The 19,119-nt window shown below is 47.7% G+C and overlaps 1 protein-coding gene across 6 annotated transcripts in view; it reads left to right on the forward strand.

Annotated features, from left to right (window-relative positions):
• The window catches only part of GARRE1 (granule associated Rac and RHOG effector 1), a 74,241-nt gene that overhangs the window by 40,577 nt on the left and 14,545 nt on the right, over positions 1-19,119 (forward strand). For all 6 annotated transcript variants that reach the window (XM_054697091.1, XM_054697089.1, XM_037516500.2 and 3 more), the window contains 6 exons: positions 7,100-7,309; positions 9,242-9,382; positions 9,909-10,004; positions 10,125-10,286; positions 11,125-11,283; positions 15,009-15,106. In XM_054697091.1, coding sequence (XP_054553066.1) covers positions 7,100-7,309; positions 9,242-9,382; positions 9,909-10,004; positions 10,125-10,286; positions 11,125-11,283; positions 15,009-15,106 — 866 coding nt within the window. The remainder of the gene's footprint in view (positions 1-7,099; positions 7,310-9,241; positions 9,383-9,908; positions 10,005-10,124; positions 10,287-11,124; positions 11,284-15,008; positions 15,107-19,119) is intronic.

Here is a 19,119-nt window from a genome sequence, read left to right on the forward strand (position 1 = left end):
ACTTCACACAGTTGATCTTCTTCCCCCCTGATATCTGCAGGGAGCATGTACTGCTCGTGGGAAAGGTCTGGTGCACCACCATGCTGTGCCCGTGAAGGGGGAGTGCTGAAACTCTCTTGATATTTTCACCAACTGTAAGCAGCAGGTCCAGGGCAGAGTGTAATCTTGTCGGAGTTGTTAGCATTCGGGGTAGCTCGAGTCAGCTTCTTCCCTCTCCTTCCCCCCCCCCTCCCCCCCCCCCCCCCCCCCCCCCCCCGCCTCAAATTGCATAGCAGCTTCTTTGTGCTCTGGGTTGATACCTACTAAAGAGAGAGTTTTGTTAGTTTTATTTTTAAATATTTAACACTCATTGTTATCAGTTTTTAGGTTCGGCTTACACCTTAGTTTCAGTATGATTTTTTTTTAACATTTTTATTCTGTAATATAATCTTCATAAAGCTCTTTCCATAATCCAGGCTTGGTCTGCTGCATTCTCTATCTCTCTAGAGACACACTCAGCTTTGTATCACATTCTGGTCTGTTGCTTAGGTCATTATGTAATGGCTCTGGAATTACCATCAGAATAAAACAGCAAAGTGGAGGACACGTGGCACCAAATGTAATGTTAAGATAGATATATGTAAGTATTGAAGAAAGAGAAATTGAAGGATTTTGGAATCTCTAATTAAATTTCTAATAAAAGTAGCCAATCTGAGTCGATTTTGTTTCAGTCACTGTAGACTTTTAAACTGATCAAAAATAAATGCTAGAACCCCTGAGGATGTTTGACAATAAGGTATGTGTGACATTCTCTATGTTTTCATTTTGCAGGGATGTGAGAAGGATTAATTGTTGAGTGAGGAGTGAGGTTAAGGGAAAAATGACCTTAGTGGAACATCATGTGCATGGATGTGAAAAACACAAAGTGTGGGGGGCACTGGGCTCTCCCTAATTCCAGCACATGAAGATATTAAGGACTGAGTTAGACCCTAGGCTTAAAGGAGAGGAATAATTAAAACCAAAATTTGAAATATGCTAAGATGGTAGAGTTGAGTTGCTCCTCAACTCTGGTGGCCTTTGGGGGCTCACGTTAGGTTGACATTTTGTTTAAGTCATTAAAACATGAAAATTTCCCAAAAAAAAAAAAGGTATTCTCGTTATTCTCGTTATATCCATGAATAGAACAGCCCTCGCAGGATACACATTCAGGAGAATGGGAAAATGAAGACATACTTTCCCCTCCATCATCAGGGATGCCCAGAAAACAAGGCTTCTTTTCAGCAGAACCTTGGTGGCTATTTATAATCCAGAATGCTCCAATGGACATTTGAAAGCAGAAGTGACTCAGTCACTGATTGTCCATATTCAGCAAATGGACCTTTATGAGGACTTTAACCAGAAGGTTTCCCTTAATCCTGAAGTCTTGATAATGACCTCTCCTTGCAGAAATTCATCGCTTTGGGGTACACTGTGGTGAATGTGTTTTTCTTTTTCTTTTTTTTTTTTTTAAAGATTTTTTTTTTTAATAGAGGCATGTTTATTTGTTTGTTTGTTTGTTTTGTTTATACATGCACTGGGTACAGTCAGAAGCGCGGGAGGGTGAGAGAATTCACCAGCGCCAGAGCGGGGAGCAGAGCAGGCAGAAGGACCGAAGTACACTGCTGAGGGGAGCAGCGGGCGGCAGGAGAGGTCTGCGTGCCATGTGGGACCCTCCTCCGGTGGCCGGGGAGCAGCCGGGGATCGAACCAGCGCCGCAGAGGCCGCGGGCAGCTTCGCAACCCAGTGCTCTACCACTGCGCCACCGGGGAGGCCCGAATGTGTTTTTCTTAATGCAAGTGCCAAGGACAGGATTAGATCAGGTTGCTTTCTTCTTAATCCTTAAATGAGATCTGATGTGCTAAAGGGTTTGGAATCCCTCAAGAGGTAGCAGCCGCTCTTTTCGCAAGCCCTGTGTGTCCTCTTCCTGCTTACCTTGCTGTCTCCAGCTACTCTTGGCAGCAGCTTTCTGCTGTGAAGATCGCATTCTTGGAGAGCGCCACAGGCCACCCCACTTGTTATTCCCATCCTAGACCCTTCCCCACAGTCAGATGGAGACCCTGGCAGCCTCCATTCCGATCCCAGGGCCTGACACCATGTGGAAGATGTCCATTCCCACAAGGATTCTCTCCTCTTCGCATCCAGCACTGTTGTGGTTGCAGCCTGGAATTTGTCTAGGGCAACAGGACAGCCGGGTGGTTAGGAGCACAGCTTTGGGAGTCAAACAGGCCTGGCATCTGGTCATTACGGTGTACCACTACCTGCTGAGGTTGGAGCAAGTTTCTTTATCTTTTTTTTTTTTTTTTAAGATTTATTTATTTATGCACACAAGAACTGAGATACAGGCTAGAGGTGTGGGGGGTGAGAGGATTCACCAGAGACAGAGTGGGGAACAAAACAGGCAGTTGTACTGAAATACACTTCTGAGGGGAGCAGTAGGCGAGACAGGAGAGGTCTCCTGTGCCATGTGGGTCTCCTCCCTGGCTGGGGACCGAACTTGTGCTGCAGTGGCTGCAGATTGCTTCATAGTGCAGCATAGTGTTGCGTCTTAACCCCTTCTGCCACCAGGGAGGCCCCAAGTTTCTTTCTCTTTAATGTCATCTATAAAGTGGATGAGTTGGTCTCACCTCCCAGATGCTTTAGGCCTGCAAGTGCTCGGGCTTACAGACAGGCCCGGGCCGCCGGTCCATGGGCATTTAAAGCTCCAGTGTCTGTCTCTGAGTTTGCCGCTCGTCCACCCCAGCTTGCCACACATTCTGCAACCTCACTGAACCTTGCCGTCCAGGAAACTTTCCCACATGAGGGAGAAAATAACTGCCTGCAGCCCCTAGGGTCACGTGCTTCCAAATTCTTCGCTTTAGCCTATTTCCTGCCAGGTTTCTCAGTAACACCCTCAGGACCTGCCCATGGCTGGATCAGGGATGGGGAGCTGGGCTAAGACAGGATGTACAGTAGAGAGAAGACGAGCAGAGGTGGCTGGAGCTTGACTTCTGTCCTCTCTCAAGAGCAGGTATTGTTTATGCATCAGTTACTTCAGGTGACCTCTTAGCGTAGTTCTTCTGTGAAACGGCTTTGCTGAGGTCTCCGGTAACCATGGTTTGATTGGTTTTTGTGAATTGTTTACATATAAGTAATTTTGTCACAGCTATAATCTGGGTTGATGGTCCATGTATCATAGGTAGGAGGGAGATGCTGAACACTTGCTCTCAGGCGAGAAATTTAGATTAAAGAATTCATCCAAGACCACACATGTAATAAGTGGTGGAGACGGCATGCCAGATGCCCACCCTTTAAAGCTGCCCAGCATTTCTTCACCCAACTTACTGCGCCAGCAGCCTCCTCCTTCCACCACTGTACAGGAGTTCCCTCCCCGATTCCTATCCTACTGTAAGCCAGCGTTGACAGGAACATGCCCTATTCTGAACCTGGGGACCCTGCATCAGGCCTTCAGAACTCTTTCCCCTTTTTGGGCGGGGGGGAGGGCAATTCTCTGTCCCCTTGATCCTTAGCTCAGAGAGCTTTTCCCCCTCACCACCATGCTCCTTAGTTTTCCTACTCCAGGAGCACCTGACTTGGCTTAGCCATTCACTGGTTTGCTCCCCGCCATTAGAGGGTCACCCTTCTGAGGGCTGGCACTTGCACATTGTCTTCCTGTAGTGACCCCTGACTTTGTGCTTTCACATATTACATATTTATTAAAAAAAAGGAATATGGGCCTCCCCGGTGGCGCAGCGGTAGAGCGCTGGGTTGCGAAGCTGCCCACGGCCTCTACGGCGACGGTTCAATCCCCGGCTGCTCCCCGGCCACCGGAGGAGGGTCCCACATGGCGTGCAGACCTCTCCTGCCGCCCGCTGCTCCCCTCAGCAGTGTACTTCGGTCCTTCTGCCTGCTCTGCTCCCCGCTCTGGCTCTGGAGAATTCTCTCACCCTCCCGCGCTTCTGACTGTACCCAGTGCATGTATAAACAAAAAACAAAACAAAAAAGCAAAACAAATAAATAAAGAAAAACATGCCTCTATAAAAAAAAAAAAAAAAAAAAAAAATAAAAAAAGGAATAACTCGGTCATATACGTCAGAAGTTGTAAGAATGTGACCCCCCCAAAGCAAATGGTGAATGGCTTCTTCACTCCCTGCCCCCCCCCCCCCCCCGCCCCGTGCCATGCCTGCCAAGAGACAGAGGGGCCGAGGAGGAGGAAGAGGAAGAGTTCTTGTGTTTGCGCTGTGTGGAGCTTCAAGCCATCTTCATTCTGACCTCTGCCAGTTAAGGCTGATGTCTGTTCTGTGCCTGGTCTTAGAGCTGCCAGCCCACACTGTCTAGAGCCTGTGGAAGGCAGCGGGGCTCTCTGGCTAAGGGCATGGACTCGAGTCAAGTGATCACTCTGCCCCATCCAGTTTAATTCCCCTTGACAAAGTTTCATAACCTCTGTGCCTCCATCTTGTATGTATAATAGGGGTGACCTCATAGGGTTGTCTAGGATTAAACTAGATAATCCACGTGAACTCTTTAGATTAGATCAAGTACATGTTGAGTGCTGAGTTAAAGCTGCTGTTGTCATGGACAGTACTAAATGCTATTAGTCTGTGCATGTCACATGTCCCTAGCTTTGCAGGGTCTGCGTCCTGTGTCCCTCAGCCTGCCCCATCTGGCACAGGTCATTGTTGGGAAGGACCTTTGAGGGAGGTGTGAGTGGAAACCCAGGCGGCTTGGGTGGGAGATCAGTTTCTAACCCCTTGTTCACTGTGGAGGGTGGACGCTTCAGCGGGAGATTTCCGTGCACTTGTTTGTTTTAGTTTGGTCCTGTGGGGACCAATATAATTCAGAGGGAGTCAGTGTCACCGTTGGGCACTCGTCTGGTGCTCTTTCTCCCACAAGCATAGCCCTGGCCTGCGGGAGGGAAAGGGATGGCTTCTGTGCTGGGAGGTGAGCGGTCTGAAGTGGAGTCTGACGTGGGCCTGCTCCCAGGGACAGTGCTGGGCTAGAGGAGGGCCACAGGGTCAGGTTCAGTTCCCTGCAAAGGGCAGAGGGCACAGTTCCCAAGCTCCACCACCTCCCCAGATGGCACACGGCGTGCTGGCAAGCCTGCCCACCAGTTGGATAAATCGCCGACTGTACATAATTTTTGGTGAGATGTACTGTGTAAGCCGGTGAAATGTGAACTACCTTCCATGAAAAACAAATCTGAATGTTAGGAAACATGATAAAAGAGTTGCAGAGCTCTTGTTATTGTTGTCAAATGTGCTGTGGGCCAAAACAACTCTGAAAGATTAGGGGGAAAGGTCAGTGATCCGAAAGGTCTCTGAGTTTTGCAAGTGGCAAGTTCTTGCTCTACTTTATTTTTTTTAAGATTTATTTATTTATGCATATAAGAACTGGGGTACAGGCCAGAGGTGGGGGTCGTGAGAGGATTCACCAGAGACAGAGTGGGGTGCAGAACAGGCAGACTGACTGAAATATACTGCTGACAGGAGTAGCGGGCGAGACAGGAGAGGTCTGCTGAGCCATGTGGGTAGCTCCCTGGCCGGGGATCGAACTCATGCTGCGGATTGCTTCATAGGTTGCATCTTAACCCCTTGTGCCACCAGGGAGGCCCCTCTTGCTCTACTTTAAAGAGAAAAGAAATAGGAAATCGGAGAGAACACTTTATTTATTTAAGAGGCATGTCTTTATTTGTTTGTTTGTTTGTTTTTGTTTATACATGCACTGGGTACAGTCAGAAGCACAGGAGGGTGAGAGAATTCACCAGAGCCAGAGCGGGGAGCAGAGCAGGCAGGACCGAAATACACTGCTAAGGGGAGCAGCGGGCAGCAGGAGAGGTCTGCGCGCCATGTGGGACCCTCCCCTGGTGGCCGGGGAGCAGCCGGGGATTGAACCGGCGCCCCAGAGACCGCGGGCAGCTTCGCAACCCAGCGCTCAACCGCTGCGCCACTGGGGAGGCTCTCGGAGAGAACACTTTAGAACTGTTGACCACAATAGTAGCTTAGAATGCCTGGACAGAGCGCATTTTAATATAATTATATGTTAAAAGTATATAAAATAAATAGATAAATTTTTAAAAAGTATATATGAACATATTTTGGGGGAGTGAGGAAGAAAAAGATATCATTATGTATGTAGTATTTTTTTTAAAGATTTATTTATTTATGCATACAAGAGCTGGGGTACAGGCCAGAGATGCGGGGGGTGAGAGGACTCACCAGAGACGGAGTGGGGAACAAAACAGGCAGACTGACTGAAATATACTGCTGAGGGGAGCAACGGGCAAGACAGGAGAGGTCTGCTGCGCCATGTGGGTAGCTCCCTGGCTGGCTAGGGATCGAATTTATGCTGCAGAGGCTGTGGATTGCTTCATAGTGCTGTGCTTAACCCCTTGTGCAACCAGGGAGACCCCGTATGTAGTATTTTTTTAATGACTTCCCTACTTTAATTGGCTGTTCTATCAACCAGCCAACTGTCCTGCTGTGTGTCAGGTGAGTAAGTTTCTACCGTGTTGATGAGTGGAGTGTCCAGTATGTTTTGTTCACTCCTAGAAGACTGGTCTGTCAACTTCGTTGCGTAAAACTGGAAATGTGGCCTACAACTGTGTTAGTAACAATGCTAAGGCACTTTGGCCAAAATAATCTGTGTCTTTGGATTCCATTTCAGTGGCTTCTTATGTCAAACTGACCTTCTTTCAGACTTGAATCACATGGCTTTCGCTCTGCCTTCTGGGTATGGCATGGACATAACTAGAACTGTGGTTTGCTCTGGTTTAGCAGGAGCTCAAAGACAACCAGGACTGGTGTGAGCCAGAGTCCAGATGAGGGGTATGGGGCTCAGGAATCGGGGGAGACTGGGTGGAAAGTTGGAACCTCTTTGAACCTTGGAGCTTGCTGTTTGGATGAAATAGTTTGACTTGAAGGCCTCAAGCACCCAGGTGCAAACACAAGAACCACCACAGATCCTTGTAAAGCCTGGTGACATTGGAACTTTGTATAATTTCAGACTCCCAGTAACTTATTTTCTGTTCAGATTCATGGTTGGGAATGTATTGCATTCATGCCATTGCAACCCAGAACCTAAAACTCTCTGGCTCTTGTTTTCACAGGTGCTGGGGCGATGTTTTTTGACAGTGGTGCAAGTCCACTTCCAGTTTTTGACCCAAGCATTACAGAAGGTCCAGCCCGTAGCTCACTCTTGCTTTGCTGAGGTGGTTGTGCCAGAAAAAAAGAACAGCAACAGTGGCAGCGGCTTATCTGGCATGGGCCACACACCTGAACTGGAGGAAGCTGTGCGATCCTGGCGGGGGGCTGCTGAGGTAACCCTGACTTGGGGGAGCTTGTTCATACAAAGGGCCTTCGCCTGCTGGTTCACAAAAGAGCTGTTTCATTTAGAAATTTGAGTTTTAATGGGTTATCACTAGGTTGCTCATTCATTTTACAGTGGACGTCTTTGTAAACACCCACTCTGTGCCAGGAACGGGTCTGGCCAGGGGCCGACAGCCCTTGCTCACCTCTCCTGGGAGGAAGCACTTACAAAAGCCGGGTCTAGGGCTGTGGTGGAGGTGTACTGGAGCCCCGCGGGGGCCCTGCCTCCAGTTGGGAGTGCTGCGCAGAGCCGCTGGGAATTGGGACTGAGGAGGAAAGGCTGGACGCCAAGTCCGGAAAGAGGCGAGAGCTGGCGCACACGGTGGGTGGCAGGGGGGTGGCAAGGCCGCGGCTCGGAGCAGGGACAGTGGATGGAGCATGTGTCTAGCAGGCATCTCAATACTCCCTTGTCCAGGAAGGCGGCAGGAAGCCTTCCAAGTCAGGACTTGAACTAACTAGGACTAATTTATTGTTCTCTTTTACAGAGTACATGATTACTTTTAAGTTAAGGAGTTAATCTTTTGGTTTATTATATAATGTCTGGCTTGAATCAGTCCATAATTAAATTGCATTTCATGTTTCAGGAATTGGCTTTCATCAAAATTTAAACATGATTCACTTTTTCACATTGTGCATTGTCTACCTTTCTTCCTTCAGTTTTACAGTTTGCTGCATTGTTTTGGGTTTTTTTTTTGTTTTTTTTTAAGGAGGAATTTCCTTTCAATATCTTTTTCCTGTCTCCTCCTTGTTTTGGTCTCTCTTTCATGTTAAAGGCTTTCTTCTGCTTTCGTGGTGTTTTCAGAACAGCCCTGAAATCATTGTATGCGGGAGCAGGCTGTTGGCTTCGTTGTGGGTAGGGGCCAGGGGCTCCAGACTGTTCTTGCCTGGGCTGCGGCCTCCTCATCACTGAGCTCACGTTCACACCCCTGCCGCGTGAGCTCACCATCTTCCCCAGCCCACCTGTCGCATCGTGTATGCTCGGCCTCCTGGTCTCCCGGGACCTTGCTCTCCACCCACTTAGTCAGCCCGAGCTTTTCTGCCTCCCTTGCTTTGCTTCCCGCCAGTGACCCCGTCCCGCCCCGCACTGAGAAAATAGAATCTCCCTGCAGCAGCCCCTCTTCTTTGTGTCACCTGCGGGACACTCCTGGCCCGCTCAGGCCCTTTTTTCTTTCTTCCCCTTCATCCCAGCAGAGGTGGCACCCTCACGTTCCTCTCCAGGCCTGCCTTGCCCCCACCCCTCTCCCATCCTCAAGGCCTCTGTGTGGGGAGCCTGTGCTTTCCCTCCCTCCTCCTCAACCCGCTCCCACCCGTGCAGAGCACTCTTGCAGACGCAGAACTTCTCCGCCACGATTCTCTGCTCTTTCCGTAGCCAACTTTGGGGAAAAATCGTCCCTCTCCCCTTTCATTCATGCTCAAAAAGATGATGAGACCTTTCAGACACATCTAGAATGTCGCACATGCCCTCCTGTCTTCCTTTCAGTTTTGGCAAATGAACCTTAACTTTTCGCTGCCTTTGCTTCATGCCTTTAATTGCCAACAGGAAAAATATTACAAATGCAGTTGAGTCCCCTTTGTACCTCTTCACGCTCACATCCCTTCCCCTCTAGAGATAACCTCTCTTGACTTTGGAGTTCGTGGCTTCTGTGCAGATGTGTGCTTTGTTTTCACTTGCTATGCACGTATCCGGAAATCGTATACGGTATTGTTTTGCCCAGTAGGAAACTTTATATATATGACATCATCCAGTTCACTGACATCTGGCTTTCCACTCCTACACAAGAGCGTGCCTTCACTTGTCAAGGTCGCTGTTGCCAAACCCAGGGAACCCTTTGCTTGTCTCTGCAACATCATCTTTTACCCACCAGTCACTGTTTACGTTGCAGGCAACATCCAGACTAAGAGAGCGAGGCTGTGATGGCCGCCTGGCAGGAATTGAAGTTCAGCAGCTCTTCTGTTCACAAAGCGCAGCAATTCCTGAGCATCAGCTAAAAGAACTCAATGTAAAAATTGACAGTGCTTTACAAGTAAGTTTCTCAGAATGAGCGCATTGATATGTGAGTTCAAGTTGTGACGTAAACCAGTTGGAGTGAGTCATAAAAAAGTAAATGAGGGCCTCCCTGGTGGTGCAAGGAGTTAAGATGCAACCTATGAGGCTGTCTGCAGAGGCTGCGAGTAGCTTCGCAGCCCAGCGCTCAACCGCTGCGCCACCAGGGGAGGCCCTACTTTTTTTTTTTAAAGATTTATTTATGCATACAAGAACTGGGGTACAGGCCAGAGGTGCGGTGGGGTAAGAGGATTTACCAGAGACAGAGTGGGGAACAGAACAATCAGACTGACTGAAATACACTGGTGAGGGGAGCAGCGGGCTAGTCAGGAGAGGTCTGCTGCGCCATGTGGGTAGCTCCCTGGCTGGGGATTGAACTTATGCTGCAGTGGCTGCGGACAGCCTCATAGGTTGCGTCTTAACCCCTTACACCACCAGGGAGGCCTGACTTTGTCACTTTATAATCTGCTACATAGTCTTGAGTCTTCAAAATGATCTCTTCGCAGGCATATAAAATAGCTCTGGAGAGCCTGGGCCACTGTGAGTACGCAATGAAAGCCGGCTTCCACTTGAACCCGAAGGCTATTGAAGCAACTTTGCAGGTACACTCTCCTCTCTGGGTGTCTTCGGGAGCTATCATGGCAGTTACACCATGTTGGGGGAGCCAGGTCCTGGCAGACAAGCCATGGTCACCTCTCCTCTCCTCTTCAAACCCTCTCCAGGGCTGCTGCAGCGAGGCGGAAGCACAGCAGACGGGTCGGAGGCAGACTCCGCCGCAGCCCATGCAGTGCGAGCTTCCCACTGTCCCTGTGCAGATAGGACCGCACTTCCTGAAGGGGGTCTCCTTCAATGAGTCAGCCGCGGACAATCTGAAACTCAAGACGGTAGCTTTTCACGGGGTTCCAGCATGCTGGGTGTGGACTTGAAAATAGAGTTCTTAAGGGAAACTGAGGGCTGTAAATTGAAAAATCCAAAGTCAAGGCAGGAGGCGTTGCCCTTCCTTCTTCAGTACACTGGTGTTTAAAGGCAGGTATGGCAACTTTTTTAATGAGACATTTGCCAAGATAGCTTTATTCAAATGTTTAACATAAAGGGTTTTGAAAGTACCCTTTAAAATGTTGTTGACGATTAAGGTTTCTGTGGACTCCCGTGAATGAAGTAAGAGCAGTCTTGTCCTGATGCTGCCTGGTGACTGTGTGCGAAGCCTCATGGGTGCCAGGCGCTTCACATGTGTTCTTGGTTAACCCTCACCCGGGACGGGGTACTGCCCTTTCCCCATTTGACAGATAGGAGAGCTGAAGCCCAGGGTCACCCAGCTGGAAAGTGGCACACCTGGGAATTGAGCTGTTGCAATCAGTTTCCAGAGCCTGCAGGCCTGACCACTTGGTCACCCAAACAAAGCTGAGGTTTTGTTTCCTTACTTGGGAGGAATTCAGAATTTCAAAATTCGTCAACCAATTTGTATCAGTAGATTGCTAAATAGTACTATGTTTTGTGCCAGTGTTTATTGGTGCATGAATGTCCCTGCCTAGCCAGTCACTCTACAGGCTTGAGAAAATCTTGACAGGGGTCTGATGATCATTGCGTGAGAAATTAAATGACGTGATTTGGGAGTATTTATGCAAAATACTCTTCTCTTGATGGCTGCTGTGCACCTGTAAAGGCATTCCTTCAGATTCCATCGCTTTCTCTTGAGACGTGAACTCTGTTCTCACTTGGTAGCATACGATGTTGCAGCTGATCAAGGAGGCAGGCTGCTACAACGGACTCACACCCAGGGACGATTTTCCTGTGACTGAAGTTCTGAACCAGGTGTGTCCCTCCACATGGCGCGGTGCCTGCAAGACCGCTGTGCAGCTGCTATTTGGCCAAGCTGGACTGGTGAGTGATCACGTGTGGCTGTGGGAAAGAGGAGAAAAAGACACTGCCAGCAGCTGAGGACACTGCGGACACGTGCCTGAGAATACTGAATAATTGAAAACATCCTTTGGTGCGCTGGAGTTTAGAGCAGATAGAAAAGCTAAAGAAAGGGCAGCATCAAAGGCTCTTTTCTTTCTTTTCTTTTCTTTTTTAAGATTTATTTATTTTTATGTAAGAGCTGGGGTACAGGCCAGAGGTGTGGGAGTTAGGTAAGAGGATTCACAGGAGAGAGAGCAGGGAGCAGAACAGGCAGACGATAGAAATGCACTGCTGAGGGGAGCAGCAGGTGCAACAGGAGAGGTCTGCTGCACCACATGGGATTTTCGCCAGCCGGTGGGGATTGAACCGGCACTACAGAGGCTGCAGACAGCTTCACAGTGTGGCACTCAACCCGCTGCGCCACAGGGGAAGCCCCCGTGTGCGCGCGCTCTCTCTCTCTCTCTCTCTCTCTCCCCCTCCCCCCTCTCCCTCTTCCCCCCTCCCCCCTCTCCCCCTTTCTCCCCCTCCCCCTTCCTTCCTCCCTCCCCTTCCTTCCTCCCCTTCCTCCCCTTCCTTCCTTCATTCCTTCCACAATTGGGGTACAGGTCAGAGGTGTAGGGAGTGGTGAGATGATTCACCAGAGACAGAGTGGGGAGCAGAACAGGCAGACTGACGAAATACACTGCTGAGGGGAGCAGCGAGTGAGCCAGGAGAGATCTGCTGCGCCATGTGGCTCACACAGTGCTGAGATGTAACCCCTTGTGCCATCAGGGAGGCCCTAGTGGGTTTTTGTTGTTATTTTTTTTTTGCCTTAGAAGAACTTGTGAAAGTTGGGAAGGCTAGGGGTGGGGGTCAGGAGGTCAGCCTCTAAAACTACTGTTTAGCTTTTTGTTGATACTGTTAAACCCAAATAACCCTATGTACTTGATCTACTTTATAGAATTAAGTAACTACTTTTGACAAAGATACAACTTTTCCATCAGAGATTCAAGGAACTAGAGATCAAGACAATTAAAGAACTGTTTCTTCCTCTGGTTCTAAGTTTATTCATGAAAGAAGCTGTTGGGGTCCTCCCTGGTGGCCTAGGGGATAAGTCTCAGAGCTATTACTGCTGTGGTATGAGTTCGATCCCTGGCCAGGGAGCTACCCACATGGTGCAACAGACCTCTCCTGTCTCGCCTCCTGCCTCCCACTCTGTGTCTGGTGAATCCTCTCATCTGCCTCATCTCTGGCCTACACACCAGCTCTTCTATGCAAAAATAAATAAAATCTAAAAAAAATAAACCAATGCTTCAGAAAGGTCCACTCGTAGTCACTTAATATCCAACAGTGAATGACGCCTTTTTATTTTTTTAAATTTTTTTAAAGATTTATTTATTTATTTCTACAAGAACAAAGGTTTAGGCCAGACGCGTGGGAGGGTGAGAGGATTCACCAGAGACAGAGCAGGGAACAGAACAGGCAGACTGACGAAATACACTGCTGAGGGGAGCAGCGGGTGAGACAGGAGAGGTCTGCCACGCCACGTGGGACCCTCCCCAGCCGGCCGGGATAGAACTGGCACTACAGAGTGCAGCGCTTCACAGTGCGGCGCTTCACAGTTCGGCGCTCAACTGCCTGCACCACCAGGGGAGGCCCGAAGCTTTTTAAAGATCATTTCATCCTTAACCATCAATAAAAATAGAATGGTTTCAGGAAAGACAAAGAACCAACAGTTCTTTCAATGATTTCATCTTATTTGGAGGAGTCTTTAGTATCATATGAATGATATGTACCCTACATAGTTAAGAGTTTAATGAAGTTACCAGTATACTTTTTTTTTTTTTTTTTTTTTTTTTTTTTTAATAGAGGCATGCTTTATTTATTTGTTTGCTGGTTTGTTTGTTTGTTTTGTTTATACATGCACCGGGTACAGTCAGAAGCGCGGGAGGGTGAGAGAATTCACCAGAGCCAGAGCGGGGAGCAGAGCAGGCAGAAGGACCAAAGTACACTGCTGAGGGGAGCAGCGGGCGGCAGGAGAGGTCTGCACGCCATGTGGGACCCTCCTCCGGTGGCCGGGGAGCAGCCGGGGATCGAACCGGTGCCACAGAGGCCGCGGGCAGCTTCTTAACCCAGCGCTCAACCGCTGCGCCACCGGGGAGGCCCAACTTTTTAATAACTAACAGAATTTTAAGAAAACAATTTGAGAATAACATTTCAAGAGTAAAGCCATGCAGATTCTGAACTCAAGTCTCCAATGGATCCGATTTCCATTGTTGTGAACAGTTCCCACAGCTGGTCTGCAGCGTCCTCTGGGAAAGACTTCCTGTCCAAGACTAGTCATTGTTGGGCCAGGCAGGTGTTTCCTCACATCCCCAGAACCATGATCTAAAGGTTCTTTTTCATTCACACACAAAGGTGTCCTGGGATCAAGAGGGAGGGAACAAGGAAAAAGCCTCTGCTTTCTGAGTAATATGGGATTTTATTTTTTTTTAACCCATGATGTTTGTACAAAATAGCCTGTGTGTCCTCCTCCTCTAATTTACACTCTTTTCTGGGGAGTTTGTTTCTGGGGTTCTTCCATTTTCACCTAAGATGGTCTTTGGCAACATGAATCAAAGTCCTAAAGGTGGTGGGCTTTTCGACACTTCATCAGAAGGTCTAGTTTACACCTTCTCTTTGGGGTTCCTGCACTAAGGAACAGAGCCCAAGAAAGTGCAGTTCACCGGTGTGGACAGGCCTCATCCAGCCCTCTACTGCTGTGGCAGTGCCTTGATTGGGGCCACCTGAGCCCGAAATGACAACACCTTCCCAAAGGCTCTTTGTGTGTGTGTGTAGAAGAACTGGGGTACAGGCCAGAGGTGTGGGTGGTGAGAGGATTCACCAGAGACAGAGTAGGGAGTAGAACAGGTGGATCTACTGAAATACACTGCTATGGGGAGCAGCAAGTGAGACAGGAGAGGTCTGCTGTGCTATATGAGGGTTATTAGCTGCATGGCCAAGGATCAAACTCAGACCGTAGGGGTAATAGTGTTGAGACTTAACCCCTAGGCCACCAGGAAGGCCCCTGGTTTAACTTTTTTTTTTTTTTTAAGATTTATTTTATTTATGCACACAAGAACTGGGGTATAGGGTGGAGGTGCAGGGGGTGAGAGGATTCATCAGAGACAGAGTGGGAAGCAGAACAGGCAGATGTACTGAAATACACTGCTCAGGGGAGCAGCGGGTGAGGCAGGAGAGGTCTGCTGTGCCATGTGGGTAGCTCCCTGAGCAGGGATTGAACTCATGCCGCAGTGGCTGGTGATAGCTTGATAGCACTGAGACTTTAACCCCTGTAGGGAGGCCCCCCTGGTTTGATTTTTAGACATTCTTACTTCATTCAAGTGCATTATGTAAGAGACTACTAAGATAAAGGAAACAAAAAATATTTCCTGATTGACATGTATAGTTTGAAAAAATGGTAAAAGTATTTGCAAAGTTTAGTATGTCCCAAACCAGAATTTGGTTTCTGTTTGTTGAAGTTTCTGTTTGTTGCAGTATTACTGTATTCCGTCGTTGTTATTACTGTTGTCTCCATGGGGCTCCTGACTGGCCTGATGGCCTTTCAGGGTGGGGATAGAGGGTGGTTCTTGCCAGAGGCATTCAGCATCAGTATACTCATGTGTTGGATTTGCTTGTGATTCATTTTCCTGTCTGAAAGCTGATTATTGTTTTTGTTTCTCTCTTAGGTGGTAGTTGACACAGCTCAGATTGAAAATAAAGAGGCGTATGCCCCCCAGATCAGTTTAGAAGGCTCCAGAATTGTGGTTCAAGTCCCATCCACATGGTATGAGATGTTCATCTTTACGCAAGCCTACCTTCTGATTGACACTGGTACAGCTCTGAGATTACTTTGTTTTGGCAAAACCCCATGCTAGCTGACACGACAGGTCCTGCTGCTTATGTGGGTTGATCAGCCAATAGTGTGTGCAGCGGCCTTGGGTCATAACTATCAGTCCGTGAGGGGGAAACCAAGATGACCAAGATGACTCTGAAGTAGCCTCACTGGCCAGTAAAGTAACTAAAACGTTACGTACTCATGGATCACAATATGCAGCTTTATCCTTTCTTTTATTACTAATTCTGCAACTTTTAAACAGTTTATCATTTTCTCTCAGTCACCTAATGTTTCCCCAAAACTGAGTACAGAACATTGAGCTCCTTTTCCTCCTGAGTCTATTCCAAGGACCACCTAATGATCTTGCGCTCGTGTCATTACACACCAAGTGTGTAGTGGTCTGTCTGGGGACATTTTTATTTTTAATTATTTAAACAAAAATGCACACAGAAGTTGTTGAAGAGACCACACTGCTTTTCTAGAGGGCGGTTTAGTATCTCACAAACCTAAAATTGGGGCTGTGGCCTCAGCATTTCTATAATTTCATATGCACAGAGATTAAGCTAAAATGATCAGCACCATAGCTTTACTCATAAAAAGCAAATTTTAAACATTGCAATTATTATTCAGTGCATTTTGCTGTTAAAATTATTATCTAAATGAATAACTATATAGTTCAAGTATAGTTCAACTAAACAGTTCAAATATTTAGGAGGGAAGAGAGTGAAGAAAAGTGGCACTCTTGGTGACCGTGTGGTCTAACGTGATGGCTGAATTATGTTTAAACCTTTTCTCCTTGAAATGCAAGGGCCCAGTGGTAGATTTTGCCAGAAGTTTTAGAATTTGTTGATATATCCAGTAAGGGTTCATAGTTCCCTTCATGTTCCCAAATCTCCCTTAATGAGTTCCCACCACCACCAAAATTTTAATTTGACTGTTGTGGTGGTATCCTGTTCTCTGAAATTAATGGTAATTTATATTCATGTCTTCATTCCTATCAAGTAACAAATTAAAAGCTCACATTCCTTAAGATTTTTGTGTTCCTGAAAGCTTAATTTGTTTTTCAGTTCAAGTTCTTATTGAAAAGTACTAAACTTAACCAGGGTTCTCATTTTGAAGAAGATAATTTGAACTTCTGGATAATTGAGTAGCTAGAAACAGCTAGTACTGAAAAAGTTAGCACTTCTGTTTACCTCCAGAACTGTCCCTGTGATTGACTTCCTTGGTAGTTGACAGCCTCCATGGAAGACTAGACTGCGCCTCTCAGAGAGCTCCCTCTGCTGGTTGTTTTCTGTAAAACACAAACACAAATTTTTGCGAATTACAAAATATGTGCCTTGTTGTAACTCAAAGAAAATGATTCCTTTTCCACCTTTGCAAAAATTAAATGGATAGTGAAGCCAGTCATGAATTTATTATATACTTTTCTTTTAATGAAACATGTGCCTGCCGGCCAGATTTTTTTCTAAACAAATACTTAGATTTTTTTTTTTTTTAACTTAGATTTTTAAACTACCATATTTAAGCAATTTAGCTATTCTTTCTATCAGCAATTATTTATTGAATACCAACTATGTGACAAACACTGTCCGGGCTCTGGGGATTTAATCAGGAGCAAAACAGACCCCTGGCTGAGCTGACTGTAATGGTAAGGAGGAGGAGACAGCTAATAAGACAAACTTTAGAAATCACCAGTTAAATTCAAACATTGGCAAGTGTATGAAGGGAATAAGAGTAGATTGACATCATGTGATAGAGACTAACTGGGGTAGAGGTAGGGAGGAGAGGCTATTTTGGATAAGGAGGTCAGTCGTGAAGGCCTCCTAAAGGCTGTGACATTTGATTTGAGAGGAACTGGCATGCAGAGAGCAGATGGGGAAAACATTCGAGGCAGAAGGAACAGCAGATGCAAAGGCGTGAGCCTGTGTGGCTGGAGGTGTGGTAGGAGGTGATGAAGTGGGGGCGTCATAGCCAGGACTTACAGGGTCTGAGGGACTTAGATTTATGTAAAGAACAAGTTGAGGGCTTACAGGCAGGTTTGGTGATTTGTTGTAAGAATGGGTTTAATATCTTGCAGGAATTTTATTGATCAGTTCTCAAGACTGATGAGTAATATAAAAATGCCACTTTGTTGAAAATAAAATTACCGCCACCAGGAACTATAGCAGTGCTTTCTGCATGACCAATGAGTGTTCTGTGGGCAAACGTATGACCCGCCAGATCATACCCGGTAGTTGGCTTGGGAGAGGAGAGCGAGTGTGTCCTGATATTCAGAGATTCCAGGCTCAGGAATCTGGTACATGAACCTTGGCCTGTTCCTTTGGTCACATTCTCTCCTGGGAGTCCAGGTCTGACTGGGCACTGCCAGAGCTTGCCTTGTTGCTTGTCTGCACCCGTGTTTCTGAAGCTGCTGAGCTCATATCCTCACGGTCATTTCTTTTCAATCCAGCAGCATGTTGAGGGGTGCTGCTGCCTCCTGAGGGTGCCTCCTTAAGGTGGCTTCCCAAGTGTTGAGTTCACCATTAACTCCCAGAGAATGAGCATCTTCATGGGTCCCCCTCTCAGAAAAGACTCCTGCCAGAGGTCCCCTAACGGGCAGTTGGGGACCTGAATGGGGAGAAGCAGCTCTAAGGGAGAGCAGTCCAGGCAGAGATACCAACAAGGACTCTCAGGGAAAGGGAGGAAGCCTCGGAGTGCAGACCAGATGAGTGCGATGCCAGTGAAGGGAGATGTGCCGGAGGGACAGGCAGTGCCAGGAAACACAGGGCCTTGGGGGCTGTGAAGGGTTTAGATTTTGCTTTGGTCATGACAGGTGCCCCTGGAGGGTTTTAAAGAGGGGAGTGATGTTTTCTGATCTGTGCGATCGGAAGCTCACTCTGGCCGCTGTGCGGAAGTGGGGACTCGGCACAAGAGTGCAGAAAGAGACCAGGCGGGAGGTTGACCTAAGACACAGATGGTGAGTTTTCTGGAATATAGCAGTAGTAAGAGGCAGGGGAAGCACTTGGATTCTGAATATGATTTGGAAGAGCTGTCAGGATTTGCTGATGGATTGATGTAGGATATGAGGGAGCCAGAGATGACTGGGAGGGTTGGGTGTTGTTTACTTACACAGAAGTTTGTAGAAATCAGAGTGGATTTTGGCAGGGGAGAGAGGAGTTAAGAGTTGTGCTGACCAGGTGATCTCTGAGGTGCCTGTTATTTGTGCAAGGAGAGAAGTCAAGGTAGAGAGGTGCGGTTAGATATGAGAGTGGGGTCCAGGAGGAGGTCGAGGCTGGCGAGGGAGGGTCAAATATTCTGTGTAGAGGTTGTCAGTCGAGCAGTAGGGCCAGACACAGTGCTCTGGAAACAGAGGGCACAGGCCTAGACTATGAGGGAGCAGGAGGAGTTGTATCGGAACCAGGAAAATGGAGCAGGTGTGTGGTCACCAAAACTGCAGGGAACAGTGACCCAGCAGAAAGGGAACATTGCACAGTGGCACTGAGAGATTGAGTAAGGTGGAAGCAGGTCACTGATTTTTTTTTTTTTAAGATTTTATTTATTTATTTATTTGTTTGTTTGTTTGTTTGTTTATATAAGCACCGGTACAGTCAGAAGCGTGGGAGGTTAAGAGAATTCACCAGAGCCAGAGCAGAGAGCAGATCAGGCAGACTGACGAGGTACACTGCTGAGGGGAGCAGCGGGCAGCAGGAGAGGTCTGTGCGCCATGTTGGACCCTCGCCAGTGGCCAGGGATCGAACTGTCACTGCAGAGGCTGCGGGCAGCTTCGCAACCCAGCGCTCAACCGCTGCGCCACCAGGGAGGCACCAGGTCACTCATTCTTGACTTTGGCAAAATCGATGTTTGATCAAAGCTATTTTAGTGGCTTTCTGGGTGTGAAAGCCTGGTCAGAGTTGGGCAAAACTGGGGGTAAACTGGGGGTAAGAGACAAGGGCTGTGTCTAGAGGGATGTGGGCTGAGAGAAG

Source organism: Talpa occidentalis, unplaced genomic scaffold, assembly GCF_014898055.3.
Source record: "Talpa occidentalis isolate TD23 unplaced genomic scaffold, MPIMG_talOcc4v2.1 talOcc4.17, whole genome shotgun sequence".
Taxonomy (NCBI): domain Eukaryota; kingdom Metazoa; phylum Chordata; class Mammalia; order Eulipotyphla; family Talpidae; genus Talpa; species Talpa occidentalis.